This window comes from Mustela erminea, chromosome 14 (assembly GCF_009829155.1).
Source record: "Mustela erminea isolate mMusErm1 chromosome 14, mMusErm1.Pri, whole genome shotgun sequence".
NCBI classification, from domain to species: domain Eukaryota; kingdom Metazoa; phylum Chordata; class Mammalia; order Carnivora; family Mustelidae; genus Mustela; species Mustela erminea.
Window position 1 is genome coordinate 83,063,046 of NC_045627.1, and position 17,165 is coordinate 83,080,210.

At 39.4% G+C, this 17,165-nt stretch overlaps 1 protein-coding gene across 5 annotated transcripts in view; it reads left to right on the plus strand.

Annotated features, from left to right (window-relative positions):
- The window catches only part of PLEKHA1 (pleckstrin homology domain containing A1), a 54,936-nt gene that overhangs the window by 29,579 nt on the left and 8,192 nt on the right, over window positions 1–17,165 (plus strand). For 4 of the 5 annotated variants that reach the window (XM_032312353.1, XM_032312354.1, XM_032312352.1 and 1 more), the window contains 3 exons: window positions 4,222–4,347; window positions 8,609–8,752; window positions 10,490–10,558. In XM_032312353.1, the coding sequence (XP_032168244.1) occupies window positions 4,222–4,347; window positions 8,609–8,752; window positions 10,490–10,558 (339 nt within the window). The remainder of the gene's footprint in view (window positions 1–4,221; window positions 4,348–8,608; window positions 8,753–10,489; window positions 10,559–17,165) is intronic. The other variant, XM_032312355.1, reaches the window with a different exon arrangement.

Genomic DNA, 17,165 nt, shown 5'->3' on the forward strand with positions numbered 1-17,165 from the left:
GCTAGTCAACAAAATGAATATTGCGTTATTACAGTGAATTAAAGTGATATAGAAGTGATAGTATTTACTAAAGATCAATCTTAAATAAACATTTAACTTACATGATAGCAAGGAGAGAATTTCCCATGCTTCCATGAGGTACCTTTAATTTTTTTCTCTAAAGAGTCTTGCCATGGTGCACCTGGGTGGCTCAGTGGGTTGAGCCTCTGCCTTCAGCTCAGGTCATGATCCCAGGCATGGGGCTCTCTGCTCAGCAGGGAGCCTGCTTCCCCTCCTGCCTCTCCTCCTACTTGTGATCTCCAATGTCTGTCAAATAAATAAATAAAATCCTAAAAAAAAAAAAAAAAAGAGTCTTGCCAGGGGGTGCCTGGGTGGCTCAGTCTGCCAAGCATCCAACTCTTGGTTTTGGCTCAGGTCTTGATCTCAGGGTCCTGAAATCGAGCCTTGTGTCAGGCTCAGTGGGGAGTCTGCCTAAAATTCTCACCATTTGCCCCTCCCTCTGCTCACACACTTTCTCTCTCTCAAATAAATAAATAATCTTTATTTAAATAGAGTCTTGCCAATTTTAATGTCATGTGCATAAATACACATGTAAATGTATTAGGGTGTGGAATCTCTAATTTGTCATCCTTTCCTATGGAAATTGCCAATGATTTACCTACATATTTCTTTGGAAAATTAAATACATTTTAGTTATGTGTGGTTTACATTTCTGTGGAATCTCTCCAAATGACATTTTGGTCAACTGTATATGTGACATATAAACTTAAAACTTAAAAAAATTCATAATTAGGAAAAAGTTCATAATTAGGTTTTGGAAGTATGTGGCTTCAGAATACGGATGGTTTAGGGGTCATAGTAAGGGAATGGTGATTATTAAACTACTTCCTAATTATAGTACCTGTCATCTTAATGGACTGTCCTCTGATACCCTGGTCTGTGGCTTACTTTGCTAACATCTGTGTGAAAATTTATTGGTGGCTGCCATTAAAAAAATTTTTCCCCTTATTTGAAAAGAAAAGAGAGTCAGTATTAGAGGAACCAACCCTGAGGGGAGTATCAGTGACTGGAGTTGGGAAAATCAGACTTTAAAATATACTTTCAAATCACTATTCATTTATAGTAGTAGGAGTGTGAACGTGGTGGTCTCTCGTCCCTTATTGAGTACCCTCAGGGGTACTCAGTAATTTGTGTTTGAACATTCGAGGTTTTAGTGTGTAAGCCCTGTTGTTTTGCTCCGATTTGTTCATCCCTCGTTCTCTGACTCCCTTTTCTTTTTCTGCTGTTAGGATCCCAAGCAAACACCTAAAAATACATGCAGACTTCTCGCAGAAAGCAGCCGCAGGACAGACAGAAAGCAAGAGACAGGGGAGTCCGGGGCAACGAGAGCAAGCACGTCCCGTGTCTTTGACACTTGCTGTCTGCCTTGGGGGTCATTTTTCTGATTCTCGTTTAGTAGTTGGCTGGTTTGTTTGTTAGTCCTGAACATGTTTATTTTAATGGCTGAATTTAGACTGATGTTCGGAATTTTTAGGAGTAGGTATTCTGCTTATATTTTTCTTGGTTTATGAGAATGTTTACAGTTTATTTTTTATTACTATCTTTTTAAGGATTTTATTTATTTGTCAGAGAGACAGCGAGAGCAAGAGAGAGAGAGAGAGAGAGAGAGAGAGAGAGCACGATCAAGGGGAGGGGCAGAGGGAGAAGCAGGCTCCCTGCTGAGCAAGGAGCCAAATGTAGGACTTGATCCCCGGACCCTGGGATTCTGACCTGAGCCAAAGGCAGACGCTTAACGGCTGAGCCACCCAGGTGTCCCTACAATTTGTTTTTTTAAATTGTAATGAAATGTTACATTAGTTTCAGGTGTACAACATACTGAATCGAAAGTTTTGCGTGTTACTCAGTGCTCACTGCACAGTTTAGATAATTTTTATTGTAAAGTACAGATCTAAGTTAATTACTGAGCTCTAGCATTGGAATTATGCTGTACTTAGCATTTATTTTATTATCAGGACAAATTAGAAGCAGTGGGGCTTAGCAACATAGAGAAGGGTTTTTAATATACCATCATTTCTGCAAGAAAAATAAAAAAGTCTAAGTTTAAGTGTGTAAGTGTCGTCTATTTTTAGGCCGGTATTAAAGGTTTTTCTTAGGAAATGCGCACATATGACTAAAACTCTGAAGTTTTTAAAAGAAGGACTGACTTCACCTGGGTCACCTCTTAGCACATTTCAACTAACACAGCTGAGGAGAGTGTTCGGTTCTTGGTTTTAAAATCTTCTGATACTGTTTTCTGTTCTTAATGGGATAACTCGGCCCCACCTTATCTGTCGTAATTGAAATACATGATACTATTCATTCAAAACATTATAGGTTTCCTTAGATTGTTTCCGGGTGTGTGGTGTCCTTTGTCGCCCCTTCACTGTCATGTCATTATGTGAATCTTGTCAAGTAGAGTTCTAGCCATTATCTGTTGCCCTTAAAAAGTCCAATGTGTAGCCTCTTAGAAGAATGCTAGAGGCATTCTGTGGCAGGGTTCATTTCTCTTCCTGTTTCCCTCACTTTTGTTTCTGCCAGTGACCTGCCTCATAGTGTAAGTATGGCTGGAGGCCTGGGGAGAAAGCCTTGTGGGGAAGCATTTCTAAGGGAGAGGCAGGGGAAAGAGTGGAGTTGCGGAAGTCAACCAAGAGGCAAGTTGATATATCCATAAATTAGATACATAGAGTATATCCATAAATCATATTTATGTGGATTGGCATACGCTTAGACACATGTAGAGCATGTTTACCAATATTTCATGTAGCTCTGTCTGCAGACACCGCTGTCCGCCTGCTCTTCCACAGACGTGGTGGGCGAGCACAGCTCTGGCAGCAGTGTTTCTCAGGCTGGTTTCTGAAGCCCCTATCTCAGAAACCTCTGGAATTCCTGCTGAAAGTGCAGCCTTGTCACACCACGGAGGCTTCACAAGTCAGAATTTCTGGGTATGCAGCCTGGGAATCTGAAGGTTTCAATAATGTTCTTGGCTCATACTTCATGAATGTTAAAGCTTAAGAAACCACACTGCTTTGGAATCATTTTAATAAATGGCTTGGGTCTATGACTGTAATGTGATTATTGTCCCCTGGAGCTGTGCCAGTGTCCTGTTAACAGGGATTAACTGTATGGCAGGCAGGTTATTTAATTTTAAATGTTTTTACATTACATTTATGGTGCTTATTGGAAGTATTTGTTTCTGAAACTACAGAATCCTCAAATGCCCTTTAAATCAGTGGCAAGGTTAACTATCATGCTTAACATCACATCAGTGCCAAGCATATTTTATTACGTTTTGTTCATAGCCAAGAAAAATCTATAATTCAAAGATAGACAACATGCAGCAGTCTATTGATAGAACTAGTGCTTCGCCAAGTACTTTGTTTCTGGATTAGGCCACATAAGAAAAGCTGAAGCATAGGTTAAACATTTGTGATGCCTTTGATTGTTTGAGTCCACTTTAGTGAGATACTTGTGAGTGATTTATCACTGATACAAGTATTGGAATTTCTTTTAAAAATTTCCAACACGCTTTAAGTTATATTGAACATTTTGACTTCTAGTTTAAGTATCTTACTCTTTTTTTTCCTGCTGATTTTGGATTCATCCCCTGAGTCAGTCTTTCACCGTTTACTGAATATCTACTATGCTCTCAGTAGTAGACTGTTCTAACAGTAATGATGCCTTGCGCTCAGGGGTGCCGCAGAATCCTGGGTAGGAATGGCGGACAGGGAGAGATAACATAGAGCTATAACCCAATGTCAAGTTCTTTAATAAATAGGAGGTATAGTATAGTGGCTGACTGTACAAGAGAGTTACACGAACTTAAATAGAACATTGTACAGCCAGGATCTAAACCTATGTTTCTTCGGGCCTCTGAGCCTCTGTTTTCTCACTGAGAGTGAAGATATACGCCTTACGCATAGGGTTGATCAAAGGATTAAGTAGGAGAAGGTATGAAATAGTAGCCGCCGAAGTAAACGCTCAGTAAATGGTGGCTGTGTCTGTCAAATGTTACTGAAACAGAAACATTAGTGTGAGAACTTAAAGGGGTACACACACACATTATACGTAGTTTTCATATATGTCAGTTATATGTAAGTGGATGATTAGTTGGATATTCTGTGATAGAAGAGGGTCTCCTAAATAATGCTAGTTGCAGAATGATTCATTTACATATTATTTTAGGTACCAAAGCAGTCAGACTCACAGCCTCATTCTGATAACCTAAGTCGCCAGAATGAATGTGGGAAGAAGCAAGTGTCTTACAGAACGGACATTGTTGGCGGAGTGCCCATCATTACCCCAACTCAGGTAACGCGTTGGTTCGTCTACTGTGTGATGCTTTACCCACTGTGTGGTGATTTTCATGTTATAAAATAGAACATCTTTACTGAATTAACACAGTAATTAATTAATTTAAAAAATCTAGTGTTGGTTTCTTATTTCAAAAGTATGTGTTTATTATGAAACATTCAGAATCGCAGATACACAGCACTTAACACTTTTCATGTTTTCTCTGAGCCTTTCTCCTTTTATGCTTTTGTCGCCAGAAGTGGAGATACTTTGTAAACAGCTTTTTCCCCTTATATCTCAAACATTTTCCAAGTCATTAAGTATTATTCTACATCACTTTTAATGACTGTAGTCCTTTTGCCGTGAATTTACCATAGTTTACAAATCCTTGTTGTTGAATAGAGTTCCTTTTCCTTTTGTAAACAATATGAGTAGGAAAAGCCTGTTCTTTCTCCCCCACACTACCACACTCAGCATGCTGCTGGCATCGGAAGTGTGGGGTTCTGCGACGCTGGCTGGGTGTCCTGCGGTGTAAGTCAGTTTTGACATTCAGCCTGGAATCCTTAGGTTAAGGGCTCAGTCCTCCAGGACTCCCCCTGCATCCCTTCAGATGCTGGTTGAAAGTCCAGGCTATTACCTGTGCTTCTGATCGATGGGCTTTAAATTGGATGTTCCCATGACTTTGTGTCCAGATTTGAGTCATTTGCTAGAGTGGCTCCCAGAACAGAAGAAAGCAGTGTATTTGCTGTTTGCTGGTTTGTTATAAAAGGATATGATAAAGGATGCACATGAACGTCCAGATGGAAGAGAGGAGAGGGGCGTGAAGCCTCAGTGCCCGCTTTGGGACTCTCCTAGCACCTCCCAAGTGTTCGCCAATCCAGAAGCTCTCTCATGTACTTTTGGGATTTTTATAGAGGCCTCATCATGTAGGCATGATCAGCTCTGTTTCTAGCCCCTCTCCTCTCTCTGGAGAATGGCAGGCGGGTCTGAAAGTCCCAAGGTTCTAGTCATGACTTGGTCTTTCTGGTGAGCAGCCTCCATCCGGGAGCCCACCCAGAGCCACCGTGTTAGAACAAGAGATGCCCCTAGTGCTTATCATTTAGAAATTTACAAGGATCTTAGGAGCTGTGTGCCTGGAACCAGGGACAGAGACCAATAGGTATTTTCCATTATCCATAAATGCTATGATGAACATTCCTAACCGACTGAGCCACGCAGGCGACCCCCGTGATGCACATTCTTGTAGCATAAACTTTAGAGACATGGAGGATTGTTTTTTAAAGGATGAAGTCCTGGAATGAAATGCCACATCAAAGAGTTTGCGAATATTTTTTAAACCTGTTTTTCTGCAGCCTGACCTAGATGAGCCACACAGAAAAACTAGAATTTTGACTCTGTTCTGTCACACAAGTGGCAATCTGCTAAGTCATATCTTATTTGGGTATTATGAAAAATAGAAATTTATAAAAAAAATTTCAATGAAATTAAAACTTTTGAATGACCTTTAATTTCTCGTGTTACTGTTGAATGACTGAGTTTGTAATACAGACTGAATTACCAGCTATTGAGAAACTCCAGGTCCAGAGGTAATGGATTGCTGTTGCCAGCTTTGGGCACTTTCCTTGTCTCTGTGCCTGTTTGGACTGAGAGGACTTTAGCACTTCATAAACCTTGTAAATCGTTTTATGCGCCATATTTTTCAGGTCTTCTGTCAGGGAAGGGTGATAGTAGAGAGTCTTAACTCATTAATTAACTTTCTTTATTCTAAAGAAAGTGTGCTTTCTTTATTCTAAATTAAGGGTATATTAACGAACACAAAAATTCATGCTCTTGTGGGAGCTTACATTTTTCACCAGAGTTGGGTAAAAGTATAAGCTAGTATTGTGTTTGTGTGTGTACTTCTAAAAAAAGTAATGATTTTAACCTCTAAGACTTCTGGTTAAGGTAAAACTATACTAAGTTGCTTTCACTTGTCTTAGTCTTATGCTGATATAAGTGGTAAGACAGTTTGTCTGTAGCAATATTAAGATAGTAGTTTGTATCTCTGGCTGTTTTGATATTATACAGAATTAAGATTTTGTTGTGTTTTAATTTTGGTGTATTCAGTGTGTTCTAAGATTCCATTGCAGCTGCCATATTAAATTTTTTTTTTATTTTGCTTTTTGTAATACAGCTTTTTAAATTTATAAAGTATTTACTCATTATAAAAGCACTTAATTGTTAAATTATCAAGAAAGTGATAAATCTTATTTGCGTGATTAATTTATTCAGTGATTATTGGGTTAGTAGCAGTTACATGCTGGGATTACAGAATTTACGTACATAATTCTTGCTGTCGACCTGTCTAAAATGGATAAAGGTTGAAAATTCCTCAAGTTGAGACTTGAGCATTGGTTTTTCTCCTGAAATTTAAGAGATCTTCAAAATACATGTTTGGTTGATTTGTGGGATTCTAGATTATAATATGTTGCATACTATAAATAAACAGAAGCCAGTGCTTTGGGGACCATGAAAGCACAAGTGTAGTTAGATCTTTTTTTAAAAAGCACTGGACTTGGCATGTAAAACAAAACAAAACAAAACCCCTGCAGAACTTTTAGATTCTTTTTTTTCTATTTTCTTTTCTTTTATTTCTTTTCAGTGTTCCAGAATTCATTGTTTCTGCACCACACACAGTGCTCCATGCAGTACGTGCCCTCCATAATCCCTACCACCAGGCTCACCCAATCCCCCACCCCACTCCCCTCCAAAACCCTCAGTTTGTTTCTCAGAGTCCACAGTCTCTTGTGGTTTGTTTCCAGCTGGGAGAAAATCTTCTGGCAAGGAGTTTTTAGATTTGACAGCAAAACTGCAGTCCATCAAAGGAAAAATTGATAAATTGGACCTCATCAAAATTGAAAATGTTTGCTTTGTGAAAGAGGATGCAAGGAAAGCTACACACTAAGTTAAGGATATATTTGCAAGCCACATATTCAACCAGGCACTTGTATCGAGAACATACAAGGAACTATCAAAACTTAGCAGTGAAAAAATAATCCAACTAGGAAGTGAGCAGAATTCACGAACAGAGATTTCACCAAAAGATAAAAGATAGACATATGGCAAAGGAGCTCTAGAAAGGCTTCTCACTGTCATTAGTCAGTAGGGAAATGCAAATTAAGACCGCAGTGTGGTATTACTGCACATCTCTCAGAATGACTCAGATACGAATAATACAAGTGCTGACTGCTGACAAGGATGAGGAGAAGCTGCATCCCTCCTGCATTGCTGGTGGGAATGTATGACCACTCTGAAAAGCAGCTTGGCAGTTTTTAGTAAAGTAAGCTTGTGATTACTATACAACCCAGCATATGTACTCCTAGGCATTGCTCCCAGAGAAGTGGAGACTTAACGTTTACATAAATCTGTACACGAATCTTCATAGCACTTTTATTCCTATAGTCCAAAACTGGGAACAACTCAAATGCCCTTTAACAGGCAAAGACTTAAACAGCCCATGGTATGTCTAGACCATGAGAGCTACTCAGCAGGAGGAAGGAACAGACTAGTGACACAGGGAGCAGCCTAGACGAGCTTCCTAGGAAGGGTTCTGATCTCATAAGGTCACATACTGTAGGATCCATTAAATCCTATTGCCTGACTGTCAGAATAATTGAGATGGAGAACAAATTAGAGGTTACCAAGGGGTTGGGCATAGGGACTCTATAAGGGTAGCCCAAGGGAGCCTTGTAATGTTGAACACCTCTGTATATTGTTGTGGTGGTTTTACACAAAGCTACATGTGACAGAATTGCATAGAATGATCCAGACACAGAGACAGATGAGTGCATTAAAACTGGTGAAATCTGAACGAAGTTTGTAGGATGTTCCAGTGTCAGTTTTGATAATGTAGTATAGTTGTACAGTTTCCCTGTTGGGGGAACTGAAGGGTATATATAACCTCCTGTATACTTTTTTTTATTTCAACTTCCTATATTAGTGAATGTGTATAATTATTTCAAAATCAAAGGTTCACCCCCCTTCACTCTCTACCTCCTCCCACCCCCCAAAAAAGCACTGGGAGCAGACAAGAGAAATAGAGATCTATGGTTTTTATTATTGATGTGAATGTTATGATTAAGTACCTCGAATTATTTAGGGAACTCTTCAAAATTTGTGTTCCTAACTGAACTAAGATTAGATTTTAAGATTTTTTTATTAGAATAACAACATGAAATTCAACTGTGCCTTGAAGCTAAACAAGCAAGAAAAGAATTTCTTTATTTGCCTTTTTTTTTAGAAAGAAGAAGTAAATGAATGTGGTGAAAGTATTGACAGAAATAATTTGAAACGGTCCCAAAGCCATCTTCCGTACTTTGCTCCCAAGCCACCTCCAGACAGTGCGGTCATCAAAGCTGGATATTGTGTAAAGCAAGGAGCAGTGGTGAGTACCTTAATGGGGTATTTATGGGAATAATGAAAAATGAGTCCTCTGGTAGCAAACTCGCAACATACCAGCCATGTGCTTTTTTTTTTTTTTTTTTTTTAAGATTTTTAAAAATTTATTTGTCAGAGAGAGTAAGCATAGGCAGACAGAGTGGCAGGCAGAGGCAGAGGGAGAAGCAGGCTCCCTGCTGAGCAAGGAGCCCGATGCGGGACTCGATTCCAGGACACTGGGATCATGACCTGAGTCAAAGGCAGCCGCTTAATGACTGAGCCACCCAGGCGTCCTGCTTTGTTTTTTGGAAGACCCAAAGTCAGAGACCAGTGAGCTGAGGAGTCAGGATATAGAATAGGGCTGGCTGTATGTTCATAACTCAGTGTTATTTTCTTGGTCTGTGATTGGCTGGATAAATTAATGCTTATTACCGCTGACCTTTAATCTTAAATCTGCTTTCCTAACAGCTTATCCCAGAAGGCTTTCCTATTGAGTGGGTCAGAGAAAGAGAGCTCTAGCGGGGAGGTGCAGGAAGAGAGGAGGCAGGGCTGTGGGAAGGCTCACTCACTCGGTGTTGGGCTGACCTCAGTCGAATTTTCTGTGACCTTGATCTTCTTATTTAACCTTTCAGTCTCTCAGTTTCTTTTTAAGGAAAATTAGGTTATAAAACCTACCATCTGAAGATTTTTTTTTTTGCAAGATGTAAAGTAAGGTCGTATTAACACCGCACCTGGGCCTTAGTAAGAGCTGGTAAGGGTTAGCCAGATCCTCTCATCGAATCAGACCCGTGGGTGGGACATTGTAGGAAGAGCAAGTAAATTTACCAGTATTTCTAAGGTTCCATAGTACTTTTTCAAAGTTTGTCACTCTGTATGTGAACCAGATCGTTAGAATTTCATGAGAAAATAAACTTTAAAGTTTGAAAATTTAAAAAAAAAAATTCTGTGAGTAAAGAAATACTTCAGATTCTACTGGCAGTTTATTTGACTTCACTTCACTTTCTGGCAACTCTGATTAGCTTAGGTCAGCCATGGAAAAGTTCTTGTCTCCCTAATCTACTGACCTTTAAGCCGAGGGAAATGAAGGGGAAGGTTGAGAATCTGTCACCATAGGTCTCCAGGTAAAGTCAGAAATCTCATCAGGCAGTGACTCGCTTGTGTTAATTAGGGCTTTTAGGGAGACATTTCTTTCTTTTTGTTTTACTCCCAAGTCCAAAATAACAAACAACCCTTAGTGATGTTGAAGTGCTTTCATGAAAACTGTATTTCGGTGACAAAAAAATATTTGTACAAATGGGTTCACTTTGTTAAGTATTTGATGCTTTACTACTAAGTATAAAATACCTAGAGAAAGATTCTTGTGTTTTACAGATCTTACAGAACTTAATGTGGTTTAATAACATTTCCTGTGCTGGCTCTTGAGCTCTTGATGGCATTTACTTTGTGGGGTTGGGGGGTGGGGAAGTGCCTTTTTTTCTTTTTAACTTTTAGAGAATTGAAAATATGAAACCATAGTATAAATTACATCGTACAAGCTGAAAGCTAGCCACCAACGTTGACTTAGGAACTCAAGGCCAGAGTAGCGAAAGAGATGAAGTTTCATGTATGTCCTCCTCAATGGAGGGTAGTGAGGTTTTTCAGGGCTTGACATCTCTGATTTTGGGCTCATCAGAATATTTAAGTGGCTGCTAACATTTGACATTCTTAGAAACAGAAGTCTTACGTCTGTGTTCATCCCTGGTAGATGAAAAACTGGAAGAGAAGATATTTTCAATTGGATGAAAACACAATAGGCTACTTCAAATCTGAACTGGTATGTTGCTCCGTCATACATGTTGCCTTGAAATGTTTGAGCAGAGTGTTAACACGGTGGTGATTTTAAGTGTGTGTGTGTGTGTGTGTGTGTGCGCGCGCGCGCGTTTGTGTGTGTAGTTTCTTGTCCTGTTTTCTATTTTTAAAAATAATTCTGGTGTTGAGAGCTACATATATTTCAGTTTATTTGATTGTGATGTTTTAATGGTAATGTTGTAAATAAATCTTAAATAAAAAGATTGTATCTTCAAAGGCATTTCACCTTGAAAGAATTAAAAATATCAGAACTCCTTAGTCTATAGTTTTCCTCTAAAGGGGAGCTGGAGGAGATTGTAGGAAGAATTCAGTCTCTAAAAGTCAGCATTTTAACGCTGTATTTCTACAGAGTTATAAATACAAAGTTTCTGTATTTTCTTCTTGCCCTCTCTTGATATTTTTTTCCTGTTTCAGATTGACTTTTAAGTTTCCTCATATAAGACCTTTTTATCCTATCTGAAGGTGGAATCAAAGATTGAAATTCTCTCTTTTACTTGTTTGAGTAACAACCTTATTTAAAATATTCTTCTCACATAGCCCAAGTTCTGCAACAGATTGTTGGGATAATTTGAATGCTTTTTTATACTTTACATGTCTGTCCTGGCTCTTCCTGTTTTATGGGACCTTTGAGTAGGGATCATGTACTTTATTTGCTTGAAGGCACCAGAACAGCCCTATCCAGTAGAACTTTCTACAGTGATGGAAATGGTCTATATCTGCGCTGGCCAGGTTTACTGGCTACATGTGGCTGAAGAATGCTGAAAACATGGCTGGTATGACTGAGGAGCTTGGCTTTATTCAATTCTAAAATTAAAACCATTTTAATTTAAATAATTACACATGGCTTGTGGTACTGTATTGGACAGGAGAGTACTTAGAGAATAGGAAAGGAATATTTTGAGGTTCATCTCAGGTGTCTGTTCTTCTGCGAAGTCTTTCAGACTCTAGATTAAGTGCCTTCTCCCTACACATCATGGTGCCCATTGCCCACTTGTATCCCAATACCTCCCGCTGTGTTTTGTAATTACATGCATACTTGTCTTTACCAGTTACTTATGTGAGCTTCTCGAGAGCAAAGATCTCTCTTATACCCTTTTTATGAACACAGCACCTGGTACTTGGCAGATAATGAATAAGTGTTTTTGAATATTCAAATGGAAATTGGCATCGCGTAGCAAGAATAGCCATTTTAACATGGGTATTTAGCCTTGCTCAGACGTCAAATTGTAAGAGCCTCAACTGGAAATAGTAGTTACTTGGCTCAAAAAGTATCAGACTTGGTATCTCAGAAGGCTACACGTTGCCTGATTAGTAGGTTGACACATTGCTTTTAATAAATGACACTACTCTTAGAAAGAGTCATTAATGCAACAGACATTCGTTGAGCCCTCCATGGCTCTTGTCCTGGGAACTGGGAATGAAGAGAATAGTTAGTGATGTTCTGACCTTCTTCAGGAGTTCAACTGTGCCAGAGAAACTGACATGTACCCCTATCATCCCTAGTGATTACAACGAGACAAGAACTGTTATGCAAACATTTATTAAATTTTGAAAACCTGTCTATAGACATGATGCTATAAAACTTGAGATAAAAGAATACCGAACTAACAGAGGGAGGGAGGGAAGTGACAGCCGTGTGTATGTAGGACTGTGTTAAGCATTTAGAAAACATAGGTAAAGCTAGAATCTGTAAATATATCAATAGGTAAGGGGTACATTTCCCCCACATTTGACATTTCTGAAATCTTGGGGTGTCTTAGAGTTGCTGCAGGCGAGGGGCGGTCGGGCAGCAGTTCTGCGGTAGTTGGCATCACTTGTGTGCGCACAGCCCCTTGATTAAGATCGGAAAACCCCAGCACCAGATCCTGCAGTGAAGAAAATCTCAGGGATACAGTGGGGCATTCTTAAGAGATGCTGCATCCCCAATACTCTTTTTGACATAGAGAATGGTATGGAGTGAGAAACGTTGACACTGATGGCTCTGAGTCAGAAAGTGATTCAGAAGAGCTGGAATCTGAATGTGAAGTTTTAAAAAACGTTAGCCAGTTTGCTTATGTACCTCCGTAGACTCAAGAATGACAGATGGTAGGGACACCTGGTGGCTTAGTGGGTTAAAGCCTCTGCCTTCGGCTCAGGTTATGATCCCAGGGTCCTGGGATCGAGGCCCACATCAGGCTCTGCTCAGCAGGGAACCTGCTCCCCACCCTCTCTCTGCCTGCCTCTCCGCCTGCTTGTGAGCTCTCTCTGTCAAATAAATAAAATCTTAAAAAAAAAAAAGAATGACAGATGATAAAAATTGATGTTTAGCGTGGAAAAGGGCTCTTTTATAAAACCTTTTGATCATCTAAAAGTTTAGACAGAAAGTAGATAGAATAGTATTTGGAACTCCTGTATATTCCTTACCCGGATTTTGTAATTATCAACGCATGGCTAGTTTTGTTTCTTAGGTACCACTTCCCACTACCCCTTCATATTTTGAAATAAATCCTAGACATAGTATTTTCTCTGTAATTATTTTATGTATGTATTTATTTACAGGTGTAAATAAATATGTAATTTATGTATGTATTTCTAAAATAAGAGGAGTTAAATGCTTTTTAGTAGGTATGAAGGATTTAAGCACACAACTGAAAAACTAGAGAAAATATTTGTAATATATATCAGGGAGAAAACATTAATATCCCTAAAGAATCTTAAAAATTGAGGGGGTCCTTTCTTACCCTCTACTCTCTTTTCCTCCCGTGAGTCCCAAACAATTCAGGCCTCCAGTTTTTAGCTGAGGCAGATCAGTGTAGGTGTTCTTCTGGTGGGCCAGGAGCAGAAGAACCGGAGTAGCCTGGTGTCAGCAGTTACAGCCCAAGAAGGATGAGGCCATCCTCTTGGGGGTTTTAGCCCAACATAGGGTAGGGAGAAGAGCACATCCACACTGGGAGAGGTGGTGGCAGAGAGAAGAGAATGTGGCCGTGGGTACTTATTGATAAAATAAGGAAATATATTAAAAGCCAAGTTTCTGGGGCGCCTGGGTGGCTCAGTGGGTTAAAGCCTCTGCCTTCGGCTCAGGTCATGATCCCAGGATCCTGGGATCGAGCCCCGCATCGGGCTCTCTGCTCAGCAGGGAGCCTGCTTCTTCCTTTCTCTCTCTGCCTGCCTCTCTGCCTACTTGTGATCTCTGTCAAATAAAATGAGTAAAATCTTTAAAAAAAAAAAAAAAAAAAGCCAAGTTTCTGTCAAAAAAGGGAATAATAAATATGGAAAGGAGAAAACTTTTATATTAGATTGGAGTTGCTGTGAACATTTAACATATGCAGGTAGATGTAGAATTAAATATAGATGTAAATGTATTCATGTGCTTATGTATATATGCATCGAATATACTCTGTAGCTCTGTGCAGCTGGAAAAAACCCACCCTTTTCCACTGAAAGGAACCTAGACTCCTGGAGAAATGGCGAGATACCAAAGCTTGAGACTGGAGAAATGAACAGAAACTAAGACTGCGATGTCTTGTATCAGAAAAGAAGTACTCATAGAATGCTAGGGACATGTCAAAAGGACCCAGAATCCAACTTGAAAACATTGCACTTTATCATGTTGGGGGCATTTTGAGCATCAAAATAAGTGATGTTGGTAACAGATTATTGCCCTTTGAATAAAGTAGGAGTCCATGAACCCATATAGATATAAATAAGTGTATGCATGAGTCTGTATATGTAAGATGAGGAACCAGAGATCACAAAGCTTCAAAGTCCCTGTCTACAGAATACACATTAAGTACAAAAAGGGAAATAGTAACTTTACAGTGATAGAATTACCACTGTAATCTAAAGTCAGATACCTCTCTAATCCAGTTATCAAATGAGTAGAGTGGAGCTCATCAGTGGTGAGAGGAATTCAAGTTATTTACCACCTGACAGGATAGCTTGAGAAGGTTGTGGCCTCATTTCTGTGATGTTCCTGCCAAAGACGCCTAACCTGAATTTAGACTTCAGGAAGGATCAGACACCGAAATCAGGAACCTTCTCCAGAATAACTGCCCTGCCCTGGAGCCTTCAGTAGAGTCAAGACTGTGGGAGTCAAGAACAGCTGAGGAAAAGAAAGATGAAATGAGTAAATGTAGTCAGCGATCCTGAACTGAATTCTTCTGTTTTAATAAAGGACATTCGGTGGACACTTTCCTGATTTCCGTAGTTCTGTTGTGATAAGAGGGATGTCTTCGTGGGAAATATACTGTAAAGTGAAGGCTCATTGGGCCACGTCAGCAGCTCCTCTGAAATGGTTCAGGAAGGTCAGGTCTCTGTGTTGCGTTTTCAGCCTTTGTCTAAGTTTGTGGTTGGTTCAAAGTTTACGGAGAGAAAACCAAGGGGGAAAATATCTGGTTGAAAAAGAAGTAAAAAAAAAGAAAAAATTAAAAAAAAGAAAAAGAAAAAGAAGTAAAAGATATGAATAGACATTTCATCTACAAAGAAACTTAAATGGGCTTTAAACGTATATGAGATATTCCGCATCACTCATACTTAAAGAAGCGTAAGTTAAAACCTCAGAGAAATATTACTTCTCATCTCTCATGAGAAAGCCATGGTTGAGTGAAGAGATGGGCAGTCCTCTCCCCCCAAAACAAGTGTAAGGGCTATTCTCTAACAAAAGGAATGTGAACTCTTGGAGAGATGGCAGATTTCAGAGGTAGGCCAGGAGGAATAGAACAAGCTGAGTCCAGAAAGTAAATTGTGACAGAAGATAAGGAAGTGGCTCAGAGGATGATGGGGATATGCCAAAAGGACGCAAACCCAGCTTGCAGGGACTTCCAGTGCCCCAAACTCACATAATTTGATCGCCTAAACAAATAATGATAGGAATGGATTATAACCCAGAGAATAAAAATGAATGAATTTTTATTCATTCATTAATTAAATGAATTAAATGGGAGGAAAACCATTTCCTTAGAGCAAAATTCTAGCTACCATATGTAGATGGATTGATGGGGTTAGGGGAAAAAAATCACTGTTGGCAGCTACTGTAGTAATGGTTTCAGGCAAGAATTCTTCGAGTTCGATAAAACTAGTGGACAAAACAATGAAGGAAAACTAGGTCTTCCATAGGCTCCAAGTATCTTCCCACAAGATGATAACGACAGAGGAGACGAGGATAGCTTTCTTAGTTCCTGGCAAACGTGACCGTAAGAGATGAGGATTAACATCCTCATTGTGGGACACACCACTCTCATGCACTCCCTGAGAATGATGGGATGAGAAGAACATATTTTACCGGTCGTTTCCCTCCAAAACTTGACAGCTTGAATCCAAGCATGGTTCACACCAGGCAAGTCCAAATCAAGGGACATTGTACAAAATAACTGGCCTGGACTCTTGAAAACTATAAAGGTCATGAAAGAGAAAAAAGGACAGCAGAACTCTTCAACAGTCAAGGACATGAAGAGACATGACTGTTAAATACAAGGTCTGGTTCCATATTGAACCCTGAAGCAGAAAAGCCATGGTTTTCCTGTTTTTGTCAAGGATACTGCTGAGCAGTTAATGAGCTCTGAAGATGGTCTGTAGATTAGATAACAGTATTGCAGCAGTGTGGAGTTTGTGGTTCTCCTAATTGTACCGGGGTTATGTAAGAGAACATCCTTGTTTTAGGAAATCTGCACTAAAGTATTCAGTAGTAAAGTACATCCTAGCTATGACTTGCCTTCAGACATTTCAGGAAAGGTATATGTATATACAGCATAGTCACATATATGAACACAAACAATGATTTAGCAAGTGTAAAATTTTAACATCTTGGAGAACAGGGTACTACATATACAGAAATTCTTTGTACTATTTTTGTAAGCCTTTTGTGGTCTGAAATTATTCTAAAATGAACTATTTTGTAAAACTTAAAGATTCGTGATTTCTTTTTTTTTTAAAGATTTTATTTATTTTATTTGACAGACAGAGATTACAAGTAGGCAGAGAGGCAGGCAGAGAAAAAGGGGAGGAAGCAGGCTCCCTGCTGAGCAGAGAGCCCGATGCGGGGCTCGATCCCAGGACCCTGGGATCATGACCTGAGCCGAAGGCAGAGGCTTTAACCCACTGAGCCACCCAGTCGCCCCTCGTGATTTCTTTTTAAAAAAGTGTTCTGGCATGGTTTAGTTTTTTCTTAGTGCTGCATCAAATAATGGTATGTCTTAATCTTATAGTGTGATATTCAGTGAAATACAGCATATAATATTTCATGAAATGTATAGTATAAATGTGCTATTAGGAACTAGTTGTGTCTTGTATCTAGTTTTGTAACCTTAGTTGAGGTACTTAATGTCTGGGGCTCTGTTTCCTCTGGTGAATAGTAGTACATGCATTGTGGGGTTGTGGGAAGTTTAAGTGAGGTAATGTGTTTAAAAACTAGCAGATGTCCTGGCACTTAGTAAATGTTCAATAAGTTGTGCTTGTTGAAATAATGTATTCATATAAAAGTGATAGTCTTTAAATGAGAAATGTAATTCAAAAAAGCTGGGTATTTGCTACTCTGGTGCCTTCTGTATTTAAAAAACATTCCAGAAGAGGAAGCATTACACCTACGAGGCACATAG